The sequence below is a fragment of the Microtus oregoni genome, unplaced genomic scaffold (assembly GCF_018167655.1).
Source record: "Microtus oregoni isolate MIOR12 unplaced genomic scaffold, Mior012 000395F_ref0000249, whole genome shotgun sequence".
NCBI lineage: Eukaryota > Metazoa > Chordata > Mammalia > Rodentia > Cricetidae > Microtus > Microtus oregoni.
The window spans coordinates 25,001-45,209 of NW_024545009.1; the positions used below are offsets into that span (position 1 = coordinate 25,001).

The window sequence follows — 20,209 nt, forward strand, 5'->3', positions numbered from 1 at the left end:
CCATTCTGCTGGGAAGGAGACAGGCCTAGAATGGGAAGGCGGCTCACCCACAGTCTTGCTCATGCCCCTGATGCCTGACCCCAAGTTCTTCCTACCCACCCCACATACATTAGGTATCCGGGCGAGGAGACAGCTGGGGACAAAGGGAGAAGTGCAAATCGTACCTCTTCCGCACACACAGGAGGGCAGTGATCAAAATCACCAGGACCAGCACCATGGCCACCCCCAGTCCTATGATGACACTGGTGAGCAGTTTCGGCTGATCAGACTCCTGGCTCTCCTGGGAGCTCTGCAGAAGAGGGAGGGTGAGGAGGCTGTGGCATCCATGTCCCTCCCCCACCCATGACCTCAGTCTGCTGCACTCACCACCACCACCAGTCCCTGTTCCAGCAGCTGAGTCAGAGAATCCTGGTCTCTCCGGATCATCCTGCCACAGGAAGCCCAAGGGTCACTGACCTCCCCTGGGGGCTTCTTGTTCTGCTTCTCCTGCCCACCCTCCCAGACAACTCCACTCACATATTCAGCTCGTTAAGTGTCAGGGCTGTCCCGTTGGAGAAGACAAAGTAGGCATCAAGGTAGGACTGGACTTGGGCCCTGGAATAGACACATGAACAGCTCAGAAACACCACACCCTCGCCAACTACCTTGCTTCAGCCCAGCCACTGGGCCTGGGGATTCTCACCGAGTCACAGAGTCTATGTTCTGGATCGTCACAACGTAGACAGTGGTCCTGGTCGCCTGGACGAGAGCCCTACAAAAGATGCCGGTATCACAGACATGTGGAGTGGGGCCTTAGCCCAGGAGTGCCAGGCCTGCGCCAGTGGAATCAGGAGTCATACGGAGGGAAGGCTGTGTTCACTAAAGAACTAACAGCTCTGCCCAAACTAGAAACGGAAATCCTTTCTTCTGGGACCCTTGTTCTTCTCCAGGGCATGGCTTTCACAACTGCACACAGCAGTTTTGTGCATGACCCATCCCACCTTTGACTGAGCATGGGCTCCCGGGGTACAGGCACAGGATCGAAGATAGGGACAAGTTCACTTATGGGTCAGGGACAGGGTAGAGGGCTGCTTTGTCTAGTTCTCCAGGGCTAGCCCCTTAGGGTCTTCCCATAGTCCCTTCTTGTACTTCCCAGACCTACGCCTTAATCTCCTCCACGTGGGCACCCACTTCATCCTTGTTGGTGGAGAACTGTAACCTCACACGGTAGCTCTGGTCCACAGTGAAGAGCTAGGGGTGGGTAGAAGCAGGTATGGAGAGGAGACATCAGAAACACAGGGCAACCGCAAGATCACCCACAGCATGCGTTTCTCAGGACACACGGCCACTGTCACAGCATGCGTGCAGTGCTCACCTGCAACCCGAATTCAGACCCAAATACAAAGAAAGGCTCTTTCACCCTCAGATCCAGGTCTTACTATAGAGAGGCTGTCACAATGAAAGTTTCACGAGATTTTATCTTGGAATTTTCTGCCTATAAATAATCTCTCGGCCACACGCTCAGAATCCTGGCAGTCATGTTGCCCCTGTCCCTACGTGTCTTTGCTTGCTCAGTCTCTCTCAGGCTCGTTTGCCCTCAGATCCCGGGTCTTACTATAAAGAGGCTGTCACAATGAAAGTTTCACGAGATTTTATCTTGGAATTTTCTGCCTATAAATAATCCCATGAGGGGGCTGGAGAGATGGCTCGGCGGTTAAGAGCATGGCCTGCTCTTCTAAAGGTCCAAAGGTTCCCAGCAACCACATGGTGGCTCACAACCATCTCTAATGAGGACTGGTGCCCTCTTCTGGCCTGCAGGCATACACACAGACAGAATATTGTATACATAATAAATAAATATTTAAAAAAATAATCCCACGAGCACGTACATGGTTTCCCTCAGCCACACGCTCAGAATCCTGGCGGTCATGTTGCCCCTGTCCCTACGTGTCTTTGCTTGCTCAGTCTCTCTCAGGCATCTCTCCTCTTCACTCTACATGTTCCAGTGTCTGTGTGGTGGTCCATGTGGCTGTCTCACATACCCTGGCCATTTCTGACTTCCTCACCACCGGGGGCTCTCCTGTACGATGAGGTACCATCCTGTGTCTGCAGGAACATCCCTGGAAGGGGGCTTGCTGCCTAAATCACTGTGTGTCTTGTAAACACATGTAGAGATTGACAAACACCCTTCCTAGAAGAGTACAGCTGGTTTAATTTCCCAACAAGAATAAGGGGAGTCTGGGTCTAGGGGTAGCGCTGTCAGAAGGCTCATGCAGTGTTTCACATGGCTAATACGTCCTGAGAATTTCCTTCCTGTGTACATGCCTGTTGTTCTTCACGCCGATGTGTGGATGAGAACAGTAAAGTCCCCATTACTTAGAAGTCCTTGTGTGACTGAGTGCGTGTGTGTGTGTGTGTGTGTGTGTGTGTGTGTGTGTTATGATTTGTTTTGAGAGCAGGTCTAGCTATATAACTCAGGCTGGCCTCAAGTTCAAGTTCCCCCTGCTTTTGTCCCCAAGCGACAGGATTCCAGGTCCATTTCACAGACATTCTGCATAAAAATTCAACAAAGCATGCCTTTACTCTCATAAGAGACAGAGGTAGATGGATCTCTGTGAATTCAAGGCCAGCCTTGATGTGGGAGTGATTTCTTATTAATAAAGAAACTGCCTAGACCCATTTGATAGGCCAACCCTTAGGTAGGCGGAGTAAACAGAACGGAATGCTGGGAGAAAGAAGCTGAGTCAGGGAGTCGCCATGATTCTCCCACTCCAGACAGACACAGGTTAAGATCATTCCTGGTAAGCCAACTCATGGGCTACACAGATTAATAGAAATGGGTTAAATCAATATGTAAAAGCTAGCCAATAAGAAACTAAAACTAATGGGTCAGGCAGTGTTTAAAAGAATACAGTTTCCGTGTAATTATTTCGGGTAAAGCTAGCCGGGTGGCAGGACACAGCCCGCCGCTCCGTATTTCAACAGAATGGCGCCCAACGTGGGGCTAAATCCACTTAAAAACCTGAGAGGGCTTAAAAATAAGGGAGAGAAACTTTAACACAGATTTTTGCTGTTTGTTGGTGGCGTGCTGTAGAGAGATTTCCTGATTCGGCAACAGCAGCAGAAAAAAAAGCTGTGTCATTTTAAAGTGCGGCTTCTTGGGACTGTGCTGCCAATGCAAACTCTGGCTTTAAAGCATTTCAATGGATTTTATGGGACTGGATGTTTGTGTTCCCGCTTGGGATCGGAAGGAGATTGCTCTCAGCGCTCCCCGCCTACACCTGGTTGTTTTGAGAGCAGGTCTAGCTATATAACTCAGGCTGGCCTCAAGTTCAAGTTCCCCCTGCTTTTGTCCCCAAGCGACAGGATTCCAGGTCCATTTCACAGACATTCTGCATAAAAATTCAACAAAGCATGCCTTTACTCTCATAAGAGACAGAGGTAGATGGATCTCTGTGAATTCAAGGCCAGCCTTGTCTATATAGGGGCTCCAGTCTAGCCAGAACTACATTAGTAAGACCCTGTCTTAAAACAACAAAATATAATAACAAAAAAAAAAAGAAAAACACGGACTAGCCGATAACACCGGGGGCTGGAGGCAGGAATGATACTTACATTCAGAGTGGTCTGCGCTTTCAGTGCAGGACCCACGACAGGCTTGTCCTCAGCCTGCACTGTCACCTGGTATGTGCCTTGGAGAGTGGAATCAAGGTTGGTCACCAGCCTGTGAGAGGTGGCAAGACACAGCTTTATTCTGTAACCCAGCATGGGTCCTCACGCTCTCTGGAAATCAACCCGTACACTAGGGTGGAGACCCGGCCTGAGGCTGCGCTCCCCACTCCTCCCCTCCCAACCCACCCAGGGATCCATCACCACATTACTGGATGTTGCCGGTGTACAGGTCCGCTTCCACTGAGCGAGTAATCCGGAAGACCTGGACAGGGCTGGTGACCCCGTTCTTGGAGACAAAATCTGCACTCGGGATGGAGAATTCGATGATCTTATTGTCTTGTGAGTCCTCATCTCTGGCCTGGGAGCAAGAGTGAATATCGGAGTAAGGCTGGGAAAGGCCTCTCCATTCCCACAGTGACCGGAAGCCACAGCCGCCACTCAAAGCACAGGATTTTTTATTTTTTTAATAGGGTCTCACTACGTAGTCCTGACTGTCCTGGAACTCACTATTTAAGCCAAAATGGCCTTGAACCTTCTGTGATCCTCCTGCCTCTGCCTCAGAAGTGCTGGGACTACAGAAGTCTACACCACACCTGGCTAAGCTTTTAAAAGACAAAGTTCACTGTACATCCACATTTGCCCAAAGACCTTCTCATGCACCCCAACATAACTGCTCACCACCAAAAGTCCTCCTATACTGAAACCTGCCTCACTCTTCTCTACCTGACTGCCAAGCATCTACACACCTACTCCCAAACACAGCCACGCTCAGCTTCTGAGCTCCTATCATGTATATCCTCTTTAAAGCCCTCGTTTGGGGCTGATTAATATGAGCCTACATTCCCTAGTGGACCAAATCTGAACAAAGAAGAGAGACAAACATTCTAATTCCTTTAAAAAGAAAGCAACAGAGAGCTGGGTGTGGTGGCGCACGCTTTTAATCCCTGCACTCAGAAGGCAGAGGCAGGTAGATCTCTATGAGTTTGAGGCCAGCCAAGACTGTTACACAGAGAAACCCTGTCTCAAACACACCACACACACACACACACACACACACACACACACACACGAATGCAATAGGTCCATAGGGCTTCAGGCTATGAAAAGGAGTTAGTTTTAAAAAACACCAGTTTGACCAAGAAGAGATTCAGTCAGTAAATCGCTCGCCCTGCAGGCACAAGGCCTGACCTACTTTTGTGAACCAGAACCCTCATAACAGACCAGATACCATGGGATGTGCTTGTAATCCCAGCACTGGGGAGGTGGGGATGGGTGCATCCCTGGGGCCTGTCAACCTACTAGGCAAGCTCTAGGCCACTCAGAGATCCTATCTCAAAAAAAAAAAAAAAAGAGTAGCTCCTAAGGAACAATGTCCTACATTGTTTTTAGCACACACACACACACACACTACCCATATCACATACATGCATATGTTTATATACACAGATACACATATATGTATACACACATGTATACATGCATACCCACGCACACTACCCATAACACATACATGCAAATATGCATATACACAGATACAAACACACACACGTATACACACATTCATACCCACACACACATACACAAGCATGTACACCCACCCACACATGTGTACCTGCACACACACACACACACACACACACACACACACACACACAAGAAAACAATTCAAAACCATGACTAAATCAGGACATTGGCAAACAGTTGACTAAGGACTGGAGATTAACTGTGGTTTTTCTTTTAACAATCTTTTTTTTTAATTTTACATACCAATCCCAGTTCTCTCTCTCTCCCCTACTCCTGCTCCCCCCACCCTGTGTTAAATTTTGAAAGAACCTAGAAGGAAAAATTGCTGTCCCAGGAGAAGCGCTGTCCTGAGGACACCCTCAGCTCTGCACGGGAAAGGCCAGGTCATTCCAAGCCTGGGGTACATCATCCATGTAGTGTTAGCCAGGAGCCACCAGCCTCGTATCAAAGAGGGAAACTGAGCTGGGCACAGTGGCTTATTCGCTTAATCTCAGTACCACAGAAGCAGAGGCAGGCAGATTTGGGCCAAGCCTGGTCTACATAGTGAGATCCAAAATAGCCAAGGCTGCAAAGCCAGACCCTGTCTCGAAACACACACCACACACACACACACACACACACACACACACACACACAGGAAACTTAATCCCAGAGAAGCAAGGCAGTTCCAGCCCCAGGGCTTCACCCCACATGGCCTAGCCACCTTCTAGTCACGGCTGACATCCATCACCGTAACAAATTGAAAGCATTGCTATAATTGTGCTCAGGAAGCTATTTAAGCAGAAGAAACCCTTTTAATTTACAGTCGGCTATGGGTTCTCGATCGCACTCGAGAATTCTGGCGTCGTCAGGAAATCTAGCTTACAAATGGCATTTCTGGTCATGAAATTTTTATGACTACTAAATTGAACAATTAGCAGAATGGAGGCGCATCGACTGGGCCAGCACTGCTACAGCTCAGGTTTTGTGTCAGCCGGTGCTGAGCCCATCAGATCTAGGGCTGAGACACCTTAGGGGCAGGTGAGAGTCCCGAAGGCCTTAGTCCTCTCTGCTGCAGTTACTGTGGCCGGTACGACTAGACCTGGCAACTCACCTGGACATAAGCCACCGTCTGGCTGGGCAGCACGAGCTCCGGGATGATCACTGCAAATGTGAGCAGGAACAGGTCAGCACAGCGGGGACAGCGCCACCTGGCCCTGCACTGCTGAGTCCACACCACAAGCCCGGCCCCAATCCCTCTACAACAGTGGCCATTGCCACTGTTCCTGAGGCTGTTGTAGGCAAGGCATCCGTCCCCATTGTACATATAGGGAGATCGAGGCTCGGAGAGGAAAGGCCTGCCTTAGAGCCAGCCAACAGCTGATCCAGAACTGTAATGAAGACTCAGATGTCCCTTCTAGCCTCAAGCTGGGGCAGAAGTGGGCTGGACCCCATTGTCGCCTAGAGAGCTTTTCTTGGGGAGAGAGAGGGAGGGTATCTAAGGGTAATCCCAAGTAAGGAGGTGCGTGGATGTAGGACAGGGTGAAGATGGTGGCTTCACTCATTCACCAAAGGTCTGATGGTCAGGCAGGAAATAGGGAGCGTTGTCGTTCTTGTCCTCGATGTTGATGAGGAGGCTTCCTGAGGAGGATGAGATCATGTGGGTCAGAGTTCTGAGCAAAGTCCTCACCCAAAGAGCCTGGGTCTCAGCAGGCTTTCTCTGCCCCTGCTCTTCCTGTCCCATTGCACATCCTTGCTCCTCACCCAGGTGTCTCCACAGTCTCCTCTAGATCTCCTGTCCATTAATGTGGTCCCCACCCTCATGGAGGACAAACAACGGGTCAGAGCTATGCAAGAGTGGCAATCCAGGAGTGGTCTTGGTCTTCCCCAGCTGACCAAGGCATTTTATACATGGATGGGTGTCATTCAGTAGCAGCATAACTTAGCTGGTATAAGAAAGACCCGGGGCTCCATTCTCAACACACCTAAAAGTAAGTGTGGGGTGGGTGGAGGTGTGAGGGGGGGGTGTATGTGGTGGAAATATTATGCATGTTTTTCTATATTAATATCTAAGTGTGATGCACAATTTTAATGTCAGTCATTTAAACACTCACTCTGACACACAACTATAAATCTCAGCACTTGAGAGACTGATGCAGGAGGATTATAAATTTGAGGCCAGCCCGGGCCACAGAGTGAGACCCTGTCTCAACACACAAAATAAAAAAACTCCTACCCACTCTTTGCCTTGGCTGCTCCATCTTTAAGATGCCTGGGCATGACTAGCTCATGAACTGTACAGGAATGAAATGAGCAAATTCCCTAAGGTGTCTGGCACAGTTCCGTGCTGTGCTCACTGTTAACATGGCCCTTGTGCCCGTGTGGAGGTAGATGCGGCTGCAGCTGGCTCCGGGGTGCTGTCTCCTGTGTACTGTTTCACCAATGGCAGCCTTCAGCCGGTGCTTCCAGGCACCCCACTAAACACTCTCCACAACCTGCCTCTTGGCCACCCCTCCCCCGAACAGATGGAGAACAGAATCCCCAAGAGCACATGGCCAGTGACACAGCTGACAAGAGTTGATGTGGGTCCCTGCACCCTAAGCTGCAGCCCTGCAGGCCCTCTCACCATTGCTGCTGTATGCTTCAAAGCCGGAATCTGTGGTGAGGTCATGTGCCCGCACGACCAGTGTGACCAGATGACAAGCCTCATAATCGATGGCCTCACTCTGATTGACGTACACGGAGCCGTTGGAATCCACAGAGAACCAGCCGTGGCACACGCTGCCCACGTCAACGTTATCCTTGGTGCAGAGGACGTCCACTAGCTCTATGCTCAGCAAGGCCGCAGTGTCCACATCCTGGGCTTTCACCTGAGCTACCTGGCCATACTGGGAGCCATTCTCAGCCACAGATATGGCCTGGAGTGAGGCTGCAACCAGCGTAGGTGGTTCATCATTCACATCCACCACAGTTACCATGACATTTGCTGTGGAATTGAAGTCCTGGGGGCCTGGGTTCTCGGCGCTCACTGTCAGATTGAAGAATTTCTGTGCTTCGTAATCGAGGCTCACATCAGGGAGCAGCCAGATGGACCCCTCGGCACACCCTTGAGCCAGCACATTGCCTCGGACAATAAAGTTGCTGACACCAGTCCCAGACAGGCTGAAGCTGATGCGGTTGTTGGCTTCGGTCTGGTCAGCATCGCAGGCTTTCACAGTGCCCACAAACTCTCCTGTGTACGAAGGACAGAACTTGGAGGACCAGTCGTGCAAGTTTGGGCACTCCGGCTAGCCCTGTAATGGAGCTGTTAGCATGAGCCTTACTATTTGGTGTCAGAGATGGGATGTAAAGAGGCTCTGCTCTGGTGTACCCTTCCCCAAGGGTTGCTTCACAAAAGGATGACACCTGCATGTACCCAAGGTGCTAGGATACGTAATCCCCTGCCATCTGTACAGCCAGCCCATTGCTCAACTCCCTGGGCCCAAACCAGCCCAGAGGGCACATACCTGGATCCCTCTCCTTCACAAAGAATTCATAGGAGGACTGATTGAATATAGGCGGGTTGTCATTGATGTCCTAAAGGGAGAGGCAGATCTGAGTCCTAGGGACCTCGTAGCCCCAGGTTCACCCTCCCCAGAGCCATCTGAGAAGCCAGTAATGCCTCTATACAGATAGAGCCATCAATTCTGTGACCCTCAGTCTCCAGATTTGTCGACAGCCTTCAGAGAAGGTCAAGAAGTGGTCCTTCCGTTTGTCTGACTTCAGCCCAGAACCATAGTTACACCTCCCAGAACTATTACAGGTCCCTGGCTGTGTCCCCATCTGGTTTATCCTGAGGTCCCCTTTCTCAGTCCTGTGACATCAGCTCTGTGCCCAGTCTGAACTGGAATCTGAAGCCCTGGACACCTGATGCTTTCTGACCTTGCCTACCATGTACTGCCGGAGCCCTGCATCCCATCTTCTCCCTGTGTTGTCCTGTACTGGGGAGATGCTCTGGGTGCTCCAGCCCTTCTTAATTGCTGGCATACATGCAAGCTTTGATGGTCAGTTTTCTCTGCATAACCACAGAATGCAGACCTGGGAACAGAACCTAGTCCTTCGATAAGGTGCGCCTTCCCTACTCTTCCTCCCCGATCTTTCCCTTCCTTTTGTCTTTCTCTATCCCCTCTCTCCTCCTTCTCTCCTTCTTGCCATCCTTCTCCTTTGTCTTTTTCTGAGATAGAGCTATCATCATGTAATCCAAATCCTTCTGGAAGTGCAGAAGGGGCCTCTGCTGGCTGAGGTGCTTGGTCTGATGGGGACTCCTCAGACACACATCACTGATTTCTTGCACAAGGTTGCTGAATTCTCATGGTCATCCTGACTCACACGGAAGTGGCTAAGACATCAGCTCTGAGTCTATTCCTGCTCTGCCTCTCCTGTGGCTCTGGCTTCAGTGTCCTCGTCTGAAAGCAGGGGCAGCCTCTGACACAACAAGAATATGACGCTCTCCGGGGCAAAGGAACCCCTCCACTTCAGGAGGTGAAATTCTTCATTTTTCCTTTAGTGTTCTACAATGTCCTCAGGATGCCAGCAAGTCTTAAATCTATTCCGTGTCTTCACTGAGGTGACAAGGTCCACTGTGTATCCCAAGATGGACTAAAACCTCAGTTACCCTGCCTTAGTCTCTCAGGTATTGAGATCATAGGTGTGCACCACCATGCTTGGCCCCTGCTTTCTTAATAAAATGGTTGTCATCATCCCTATCTCTTGTGGAGGAGACACAGTTGGAGCCTGCTTCATCTGCCTTTAGTCTTGGCTTGGTGTTAGTCAGGAGGGTTCCAGGCAAGACTGGGCATTGAGCAACCTCCCTGGGTGACGACCCCTTCAGAACGTCTCCCTTCATTCATGTTGATTTCACCCCTCGTCTTTCTGACTTAAGGGCTAGGATTGGCAAGGTCTGCCCGGCTGAGTTCTCAGCCTCTCATTTACCATGCTGTACAAGGCAGGAAGTGTGATGTGTGCTAGAACCAGGGAGCTAGGCTGGGTGAGAGCACACTGCCTTACCTCCACAGTGATGGTGACATTGACATCAGTGCTGCGGGGAGGTTCGCCGCAGTCAGCCACACGCACAGTTAGTACAATTTGACCCTCCAGGGCAGGGTCAATGTCCTCTCGATCCAGGGGCTCCAGATTCCTGAGGACTCCTGTGTCAGGGTCTATGGAGAAGTTCTGGCTATAGGGCCCAGGCAGCAGGCTGAAGAGCAGGCGGCTGTTGTTAGTATCTGGCTGGTCATCATCATAGGCCTGTGAACACAGTTGGTCGTGAATCAGGTATCTCGGGCTCAGGCTCACCCCTCTCTCCCACCCTGGCCTAAGTTGCCATTGGCTGGAACCAGGGGGAGACAGGCCATGGCACCCTGCTGAGATATGGGATACAGCCAGCAGGAGCTCTCAGCCTCAGCCTTGAGCGTGTTCCATCTCCCAGATTACTGCTACATGTATGTTGCAAATCTGGGCCTGAGCTAGACCCTGGGAAGAGATCTGAAGAGGAGGTTCCCATAAAGCTGACGCTACAGAAAGGGGAATGGGGGCATATACAGAGACTTGACATTTCTTTTTAAATGTAAAAGTGTGAAACCAAGCCGGGCGGTGGTGGCGCATGCCTTTAATCCCAGCACTCGGGAGGCAGAGGCAGGCGAATCTCTGTGAGTTCGAGACCAGCCTGGTCTACAAGAGATAGTTCCAGGACAGGCTCCAAAACCACAGAGAAACCCTGTCTCGAAAAACCAAAAAACCAAAAAAAAAAAAAAAAAAAAGTGTGAAACCAAAAAAATGGCTGATTTCCCATGATTGCTGCAGCATGTATTATTTCTATTTCTCTCTGTGTGTCTGTCTTTCTATTCACACACACATACACACACACACATACACATACACACACACACAGTGTGTTATTTATTTTGAGACATGGTCTTATGTAGCCCAAGCTGACCTCACACTCAGTATGTAGCCAAGGATGACTTCAAGCTTCTGATCCTCCTGCCTCCACACTCAGAGGCCTGGGACTTCAGGCATGCACTGACGCACCATCCTGTCTATGTGGTATCAGGAACAGAACCCAGTGCTTTTGCGCAGGCTAGGCAAGCCCCCACCAACTGAATTACATCCCTAGCCCAGTACTATATATATTTCATTTTTAAAGATGAAAATATTTTTTTTATTTTATATGTGTGAATGTTTTGCCTCCACATATGTAAGTGTAGCATTTAGGTACAGTGCTCACAGAAGCCAAAAAAGGGCATCAGACCCCTGAAACTGGAGTAAAAAACAGTTGTGAGCCACCATGGGGATACTGGGTCCTCTCCAAGAGCAGACAGTGCACTTAACTGCTGAACCAACCCTCCCGCTCCCCACCCAAAATTTTTGAAACAGGGTCTCATTATGTATCCCTGACTGGCCTGGAACTCACAGAGATCTGCCTGCCGCTGCTTTTCAAAGGTGAAATCAAAATCAAAGTGTGCATTACCACATCTGGCTACAGTGCTGTACTTTTTCCACAGCTCATTCTTCATACCAAGGGTGTGTGTGTGTGTGTACAAATGCATGCTTGTCTTGTCCGGGCCCCAAGCATGCGGAACTACACTGGAATGAGCCTGCACAGAGGGCGCATGCTCTTCGTGACCCAATCTTGACCTGAGGTCTTCCACCTGACTCCCAGCCACGCTGTCACCCCTGCTCCCTTTGACAGCACAGACAACACCATCAGCAAAGGTCTGTGACTTGCTTAGCAGGAGGCCCAGGAACAGAGGACAGAGCGGATTTGCCTCTGAGCATTGGGGTTCAGCAGAGGACTCAGCAGGGGCTGGGATGGGAGCTATTCCTTGTCTTTCCGCCCTGCTCACCCTACATCATTGCCTTCGCTTCGGCTCTGTTGGGTCTCGCTCAGTAAATGCATCCTTCGTAAGCAGCCAGAGATGGCTCTTCCAAAGGCACAGCCTATCTGTCCCCATGAAGGGCCTCCGGACTTGGCCACTTAATCGGCCAAGCACTCCTCTGCCTCTATAAAGGTGCCACAGTTCTGGCAATCACAAATGTTTCTCCCACGAGACTCTTAAAGGCCAGGGCCAGAAGGAGCAAGTCCACTGAGATCAGGACTCGGGCCCGCCCCGCTGGCCAACTGTGCAACCACAGAAAGGCTTGACCTCGGAACATCTGCAGGGAGCCTCAGTCCCTGAGCGATAGAGGGACTAAGGCCGAGAGATGGCCTTCTGAGGAGCCTTCTCACAAGGGTCCATCTGGGTCATCCTGATGGAGAGATTCTCAGTCTCGCACCATGTAGGGTGGAGGGCTCCCCGTGCATCTCTGGAGCCATGACTGGGGTTTTACCATGTGACCCTGATAAGCTGGCCGCTGAGATGTCTGCTTTCAGCTTCGGCTCCCAGGGGCTGTGTTCCAACTGTGTTCTTTGGGTTCTGGGTCTTTTTTTGTTTTTTCTTTGTTTGTTTGTTTGTTTTTCAAGACAGGGTTTCTCTGTGGCTTTGGAGCCTGTCCTGGAACTAGCTCTGTAGACCATGCTGGTCTCGAACTCACAGAGATCCACCTGCCTCTGCCTCCCGAGTGCTGGGATTAAAGGCGTGCGCCACCACTGCCCGGCTGGGTTCTGGATCTTATTGCTGCCTTTGGACCTTTAATAACACCACCCATTTTTTTATTATTCGTTCTCTGTTTGGATCTTGGGCTTTGTGTTTGTTTTGTTTTTCTCAAAATAGGCTTTGTCTTTGTAGCCCTGACTATCTTGGAACTCGCTCTGTGGACCAGGCTGGCCTCAAACTCAGAGATCCCTCTGCCTTTGCCTCTGCCTCCTGAATGCTGGGGTATGCCCCACCATGCTGGCTTGGATCTTACCTTTTATGTAAGCCACATCAAATCTATTTGGGATGAGTGGGGAATTAAAGGGCAATTAGTCTGTGAGGCCTATTCCATGCCAGGCCTCTGCAGAGTTCCTCAGGCCCATTATCTCACGCCCCGCTGACCCTGTGAATAAGGACTATGACCTTTCATTTTCTAAGAGGAAATAGGAGCCCAGAGAGACTGAGTAACTTCCTCAGAGCCACACAGTAGAGCTCAGACTTCATACAGGGCCAGCACGGACCCCTCCCCCACTTCCCCACCAGGTCCAAGGTGGCTCTCACCTGGATGGTCACAGAGACATCGCTGTCCCCCTCTGGCACAAAGACGTTGTAGGAGCCTCGGACCACAGGTGTGTTGTCATTAATATCCAGCAGGGTGATCTGTAGTGTGGTAGTGCCAGACTGGTTCCCGCCGTCCGTGGCCTGCAGTGTGAGGTAGTACACCGCCTGCTTCTCCCGGTCCAGCCCCGTGCCATTTTTCACGGTCACGTTGCCTGAGTTTGGATCCACCTCAAACAGGTCATCTCTGCTCAGAGTGACCGGATTTAGCCAATAAAAAGACAGGTCATGCACTTACATTTGAACTTCAGATAAATGATAACACAGCCTTGAATGAATCTTGTGCCGTATTTCCAAGGGACTTCTGACTGTGGGCTGGTCACGCTGTGAGTACCCCAAAGCCTCCAGGTGTGGGACACTTGGTCCACGGTGTGGAATGATGTTAGGAGGTATAGGGGCCTCTGTGAGATGGGGCCTTTTGGGAGGTTGACCCTAGCCCCTTCCCTTCCTCTGAGTTCCTTTCTTGTCATATGAACTTTCCACCCCATACAGGGTCCCACCACATGATTTAAGATACTATGAAGTCCTCACATGGCACAGTGGATGGCATCCCATGCCTCTGGGCCTCCGGAACTAAATAAAACTTTCTCTTTATAAAGTACCCTGCCTCGGGCATTTTATTATAGTCACAGAAAATGAACCATTTTTTTAAAATAATTTTTCTGGAATGGACACACAACCAAGCACTTTGTGCTTTTGTGGGCTGCTCTGCTCTGCACTCTGCAGCTCTAGCCCCATGGGGAGGTAGAGAAGAGCCCCACCCTCCCATACCCCCCCCCCCCCGCACGTCTTGAGAGCTTACCCATTTCCAGCAAGCAGACTGTAGGTGATCCGACCCCATTCACCCATATCTGGGTCTGTAGCCTGTGGGGCAAAGATGGCAGGACACTGGAGACAGGGCCCTCTGTGGCAGCACACAGCTCATTCGCTAAGGCTGTTTGTTGTGCGCCCTGACTCCAAAGGCTCACTGCACATCTGCATTCACACCAGACACTCCACACACCCAGGTACACTCGTACATGTACGTGTGCTTGCCGGGACCCAATGGCATTGAATGGAACAGAGTCTGGGACGGTCTTAGATTGGCCTTTTTCATCATCTTCCTCCCAGCATGGTCCACCCAGTATCACTCACCTTGATACTGCTGGTGACCACATAACCTGTTGGACTGTGCTCTGGCACGGTGAGTTTGTACAAGTTCTGAGAGAACGTGGGCCTGTGGTCATTAATGTCTCTAAGATGGATGGTCACCGTGGCAACAGAGGAGTTATTGCTGACTGAGTCAGTGGCCACAACCTGCAGACAGGAGAACAAGTGGCAATACGGGGGCCTGATCGCTATGGCCTCTGAGCCCCACAACATCTTGGTGAGCCATACCTGCACCTCCATCACTTTCTTCTTCTCATAGTCCACCAGCGCTGAGTTTCTCACCACTACCTGCACACTGACAGACCCCGCTGCTCGCTCTGGGGACACGCTGAAGGCTTCAGCATCTTCGCCCTCCACTGACAGCAGGAAGGTACCATTATCGCCCTGTAAAGGAGGGTGGTACAGTAAAGATTGACCCCTTGCAACTGCTTACCCAACCTCCAAGCTCAGGCCTTCTGCAGAAACTCTGCCTCAGTGAGACCCACAAGGGGAGTCAGAAAAGGCAGAGACAATAATCCAGGCAAGAGAAGTTGGACCGGCTATTCAGCTCTATGGACGCAGTCTCAGAGGACTGCCCTGGGCACTGTGGGTCTCCAGGGCTGGAAGGAAAAGCCACACTCACCCCGCACCCATAATCAACCATCAACCTTCCTTACCCACCATCACTCGCCACCCACACCCGTCCAGGCCTGTTCCCTCCAGCACTGGCCACCGGCTTCACACCCCCACCAGCCTCATGTCACCACCTGGCCAACTCCACTCAACTCCACATCACCCAATCCCGTCAAGCCATGGTCTCACCCATCACTAGGACCACCTCTGTGGTGGTCCCTTCCCAGTTAATCACTCGGACCCCTTTAAACGTTCCAGCCACCCTTGCCTACCGCTCCCTTCTTCCCCAAACCACAGGCTGCCCAGAGCCGCCCACTGTTGCCTAGCACCTAACACCAACCTCCACTCCATGCTGCTTCTGCTCATGCCACCCAGCATTCCCCTGAACCCTGCCAAACAGTGCGCAACAGCCTCCGCTTTGCACACACACGGACTGGGGCCACCGTCATTACCACCACGTTTCTGCCTTCGTTCCCCGTGAACCCCACTCATCACCCTGCCACGTGCTCTGCAATCCACTGCTCATCTGGGTTCCACTCATCACCCACTCTCTTTCCCCCTCTGCCACTCCCTTCTCCCATCTGTGAGCCCCCCATCCTTCCTCCACCAGTGCCCCTCCCCCGCCCTGTGCACCTGCCTGGTCTGGGTCGTAGGCCACCATGGTCAGGTCATCAATGGGGATTCGGGCAGAGGTATGCTCATCCACGTAGCCTACAAAGTTGACTTGAGCCTCTTGGGGGCTAAAGGAGCAGTCGGGGAGGCTGCAGTTGTAAAATTCTGGCTTGTGGTCATTGACATCGGTCACCCTTATTGTGACCCATATGCTTGCGCTGGCCTCTTGCTCATGGATGTTAAGATTCTTCTCGGTGGCCTGAGGTACAAAACAGAAGCCAGAGGGTAGAACAGTGCTTAGAGAGTGAGCTCAAAGGTCAAGGGCCAGAGAAGAGGAGCCGTACTCACCGTCACTTGTATCTGTACCTCTTCGTTTTCATTCAGCAGCTGCTCTCTGTCCAGGGGTCCGCTGACCTTGATGACCCCATCTTCCCCAATGCTGAACCACCCGGACCTTGTGGAATCTAATAGGGAAGCACTTGCAGCAGCTGCTCCAGGGGATCTGATCACCCCACCCTCACCCCAGCCCTCTCTGGGGGATACCCCGGTTCTCACTGGTGATGTTGTAGGTCACAATGTCATTGATGCCTTTGTCGCCATCCACTGCCTCCACCTTCAGCACCGAGGTTCCCTGGAAGGAGGCTTGATGAAAGCCTGTGACCCTTTGCTTAGACACTCACCACTACCCAGCCCCCTCCCAGCCCCAGCACATACCAAGACCGCATCCTCAGCCACAGAGGCTGAGTAAAATTCCCGGACAAACTGGGGATCCAGGTCTGGTTCATCAAGCACTGAAATGGACAGGAAGACTGGCTGGGAGCATTGGATCTTTTGTTCATCATTCAACATGCCACCTGAGTCCTGTGGGCAAGAAGAGGCCTCCCGCGAGTCTGTGCCACAACCCTGAGACCCCCAGCTCTGCCTACACCCCAGAGGCTCCTAGCTCTGCCCACACTCCCTGGGCCCCCAGCTCTGCCTCCGGCCCCACTCACACAGGCCTTCAGCTGCAGCTGGTAGAAGGCACTCTTGCTGTTGTAGTTGAGGCTGCCATTCAACACAATGGAGCCATTGTCCAGGATACGGAAAAGATTCTTGCTGTCGTCGGTGCTGGGAATGACCTGTGACAGAGAACATTCAGGTGAGGCCAGCTCTGGATACCACTGCCCCTCACTCCTCACGAATCCTACACTGAGAGACAGAGGGTCAAAGCCTGGCTCTACCATTGGCCAGGAATGCATATGTTTCAGGGTCATGTAATCGCTGAGCCCCGGTTTCTCCCCTTGGCTGGTATGATCACTTCGGTGGGTTGGAAGTAAGTTTTTTGTTGGCATTCAGGAATGGTGGGGTCACTAGCAAACTGGCCTTCACAGAACACATGTGCTTCTATTGTCTGGGTGAGCTTGGGCTAGACCCAGGCCCTCTCTGTCTTGAGCTCTCCCGGAGCTGTGAATGCTTCAGCCTGTGAGAGGTCTTGACCGGGCTGTTGAAGGGGGTGGGAGCAAGGATTGGACCCTTCTTCGGCAGCAACTGGACAAAGTGAGACTTTCCTGAGGTGGTGGTGGGTGAGGTGGGCTGGAGGAGTGGAGGGGGTTAGGGAAGCAAGCCGAGGGTGGTCAGAGAAAAGCCCGGGAAACCAGAGCTATGATTGCCTGTGAAGATGCTGCCCCCTGGTGGACATGAGGCTCGGTGAGGCCAGCTCCCACCTGGATTCCCCGGGGACTCTCACACTCACCTTCTCTATGAAGTACCTCACTATACCGGCGGTCCCGGAGTCCTCGTCCTTAGCCACCACAGAGAATACCACAGAGCCGACTGGCAGGGTCTGTAAAAAGGGACTTTTCACCTGTGTGTCCATCCTATACCAACCCCGGGTTGGGCCTTCAGGGGGACATCAGACAGTTCAAATGGAACAGGCAGCACATGTCTTTAATCCCAGTACTCAGAAGGCAGAGGCAGGCAGATCTCTGAGTTTGAGGCTAGCCTGGTCTACAGAGTCAGTTCCAAGAAAGCCAGGGCTACACAGAGAAACTTTTTCTCGAGAAAAAAAAAAAGATGGGGCAGGCAACAGGACCCCCTTCTCCCAAATAACCCTGCCCTGCCCTGGAAAACCCTCCCCTACACAGCCTCATATCCCCAGAGCTGGTTTATACAGACTCTCAAGACCATAAGTAAAAAACCATTCTAGAACCCAGCCTGACTGCACAGTATCCCATGTGCTCCCTTTAGCCACAGCCTGAATCAAACTTCCTCACTCTTGGCTTCTGAAAGTTCCCCCATTCTTCCCAGAATGTGGTCCAAACTGTTTCGGTGGCCCTCAAAAGTCAGGTGGCTACCTGTCTCTGCCCCTCCCCGGCCTCTGCCTTCCAGCCTCTGAGGTCAGCCAGCCTTATCACTACCTGAGGACCTTTGCACGTGCTGTTTCCCAACCTGGAACATCTCTTCCCTGGAGATCCCCTGGTAGGCCCCTTGGTATCCAGGTCTCTCTCTGGAAGTCGCCTACTCGAAGCCAGAAGCAGCCCCTCCTGTGGGGAACTTTCTTCCACTCTTCCCTGTCTTGTCATTTTTGGAGTTTCACGTCTCTGAACTGTCCCTTGCAGTTTGTTTTCCCCACCTGTGCTCTAGACTGTGACACCTGGCGCATCACACCCAGGGGAGGCTTGCTCACCAGGTGGGGTGAGGACCCAGAACAGCGCCCAGCACGTGGGTGCTGGGTGGGGCCTGTCAGGCGGATCCTATGCCTGACCCCACTTTAAAGGTCTTCCCAACCACGTGGTCTGGGGATTCGGAGACAACACTTTGTTAGTAAAGGCGGTCCTGGGAACCTCCAGTGAAAACAGTTAAAGTGAAGGAGTCTGGCTGAGGAAAGGGCCACAGCACAGAGCAGCCGTTCCAGACCTCCGAACTGCTTCTAGGAGGAACACTTGGCACAGAGAGAGTAGCTGAAAGTCAGGTCTGTGCCTGTGGAAACAGAAATGGCTGGTCTTCCTGTTGAAGCCGCAGAGGTGGTGAGGTGTTAGCTTGGAGCCGGAGCTGCCCCTCCACACCTCAGGACAGAGGCAGCAAGGGAAGTAGAGACGACAGAGAGAGGGTGACCATCTAACCAGCTGACCCCTAGTTTTCCAGAACCATGAGAAACATGGCTCCCTCTGCTTCCTTTTCCGACTGAAAGAATCCGAGATGCTTGTAAACTGTGTCCCCATCACTCGGCCTCACACACATGTCATTCACGGAGCTCCCGAGACGGATGCTACACTCCCAGATGCCCTCCCCATGCCCTGTCCCACAAAGACTGTGAATACCTCATTGATGCTGGTGGAGAATTCAGAACCCTGAAAAACAGGTACGTTATCATTTCTGTCATCCACAATCACGCGTAGCTCCTTAGTCACCTGCAGATGAGAAAGCCCAGGTGAGGCCAGAAAATGGGGTTTAAGATGCCAGAAGACTGCTGGGGGGACACCATGCAGAACTCTGCTACCTCTCTCCTGGATGTACACTCCTCCCCATCCTCCCTCTACCACCTTCATGTATGGGCATGTGCACTAGAGTATATTTGTGTGTTCTAAATTAGTCAAATGTGAAGCTGCAGGCATGCTCCATATGACTGCTAACGAGATGTCCATCACAAGATGCAGCCCTTGGCACTGAGCCAAACTGTGAACTGACAACAGCTCTCCTCTTTTTACGTCGTTTAGACACAGCCTCGCCTAGCCTTAGACACACTATGTAGCCAAAGATGGACTTGAACTCTGGATCCTCCTGCCTCCACCTCCCAAACACTAAGAGTACAGATATGCACCACTACGCCTGACTTTAACAAGAAGAAGAAGAAGGGGGAGGAAGAGGAGGGCTGGGGGTGCCATTCAGAGAAAGAAAGAAAAAAGGGGTATATAGAGATTTGGAAAGACAATAGACACGTAGCCTAGAGGGATAACTCAGAGGTTAAGACCACTGTTGCTCCTCTAGAGGACCAGGGTCAGTACCCAGCACCCTGGTTCTCTGGTCCCCGAGGACCCAATTCCCTCTTCTGACCTCTGCAGGCAGCAGGCATGCACACGGTGACAGGCTTATACTCAAACAAAGCATTCACACACATAGAATAAAAACAAAACATTTTAAATCACTACTTATATTAATATAAACCCACACTGTAATTTTATAAATTGACAAGGTGAACACACAATTTTGAAAGTAATCAACACTGAAGTATTATCAGCTGGGGTACTCTCTGCTTGCCTGAAACAGACACATGATCAGAAGTGGACACTTGAGACCTTGTTTGTCCCACCCTCCGACCACCCCCTCCCCTCTCTCCTTTCAACTCACTGCAGTGTTGTGATTGTCATTTACGGAGATGGTGATCTGGAAGGAACGGAGAGTCTGGAGCAGCAAGGAGAAGAGGCTGCTGTCAGTGTGAGATCCCAGCCGTGCTCCCAGGACTCTGGCTCTAA

General features: G+C 51.5%; 1 protein-coding gene across 1 annotated transcript in view; it reads right to left on the bottom strand.

Moving 5' to 3' along the window:
• The window catches only part of LOC121445722 (cadherin-related family member 2-like), a gene marked incomplete at its 5' end in the record, with an annotated part of 23,934 nt that extends 3,796 nt beyond the window's left edge, over positions 1-20,138 (bottom strand). Inside the window, 24 exons of the mRNA XM_041647868.1 lie at positions 165-289; positions 367-427; positions 517-594; positions 683-751; positions 1,142-1,230; positions 3,595-3,703; positions 3,861-4,009; positions 6,269-6,318; positions 6,724-6,795; positions 7,781-8,386; positions 8,661-8,730; positions 10,201-10,440; positions 13,329-13,572; positions 14,188-14,249; positions 14,520-14,681; positions 14,763-14,918; positions 15,784-16,017; positions 16,107-16,222; positions 16,314-16,389; positions 16,473-16,619; positions 16,751-16,876; positions 17,491-17,580; positions 19,058-19,147; positions 20,085-20,138. Coding sequence (XP_041503802.1) covers positions 165-289; positions 367-427; positions 517-594; positions 683-751; positions 1,142-1,230; positions 3,595-3,703; positions 3,861-4,009; positions 6,269-6,318; positions 6,724-6,795; positions 7,781-8,386; positions 8,661-8,730; positions 10,201-10,440; positions 13,329-13,572; positions 14,188-14,249; positions 14,520-14,681; positions 14,763-14,918; positions 15,784-16,017; positions 16,107-16,222; positions 16,314-16,389; positions 16,473-16,619; positions 16,751-16,876; positions 17,491-17,580; positions 19,058-19,147; positions 20,085-20,138 — 3,275 coding nt within the window. The remainder of the gene's footprint in view (positions 1-164; positions 290-366; positions 428-516; positions 595-682; positions 752-1,141; positions 1,231-3,594; positions 3,704-3,860; positions 4,010-6,268; positions 6,319-6,723; positions 6,796-7,780; positions 8,387-8,660; positions 8,731-10,200; positions 10,441-13,328; positions 13,573-14,187; positions 14,250-14,519; positions 14,682-14,762; positions 14,919-15,783; positions 16,018-16,106; positions 16,223-16,313; positions 16,390-16,472; positions 16,620-16,750; positions 16,877-17,490; positions 17,581-19,057; positions 19,148-20,084) is intronic.
• Positions 20,139-20,209: the final 71 nt, after the last annotated feature.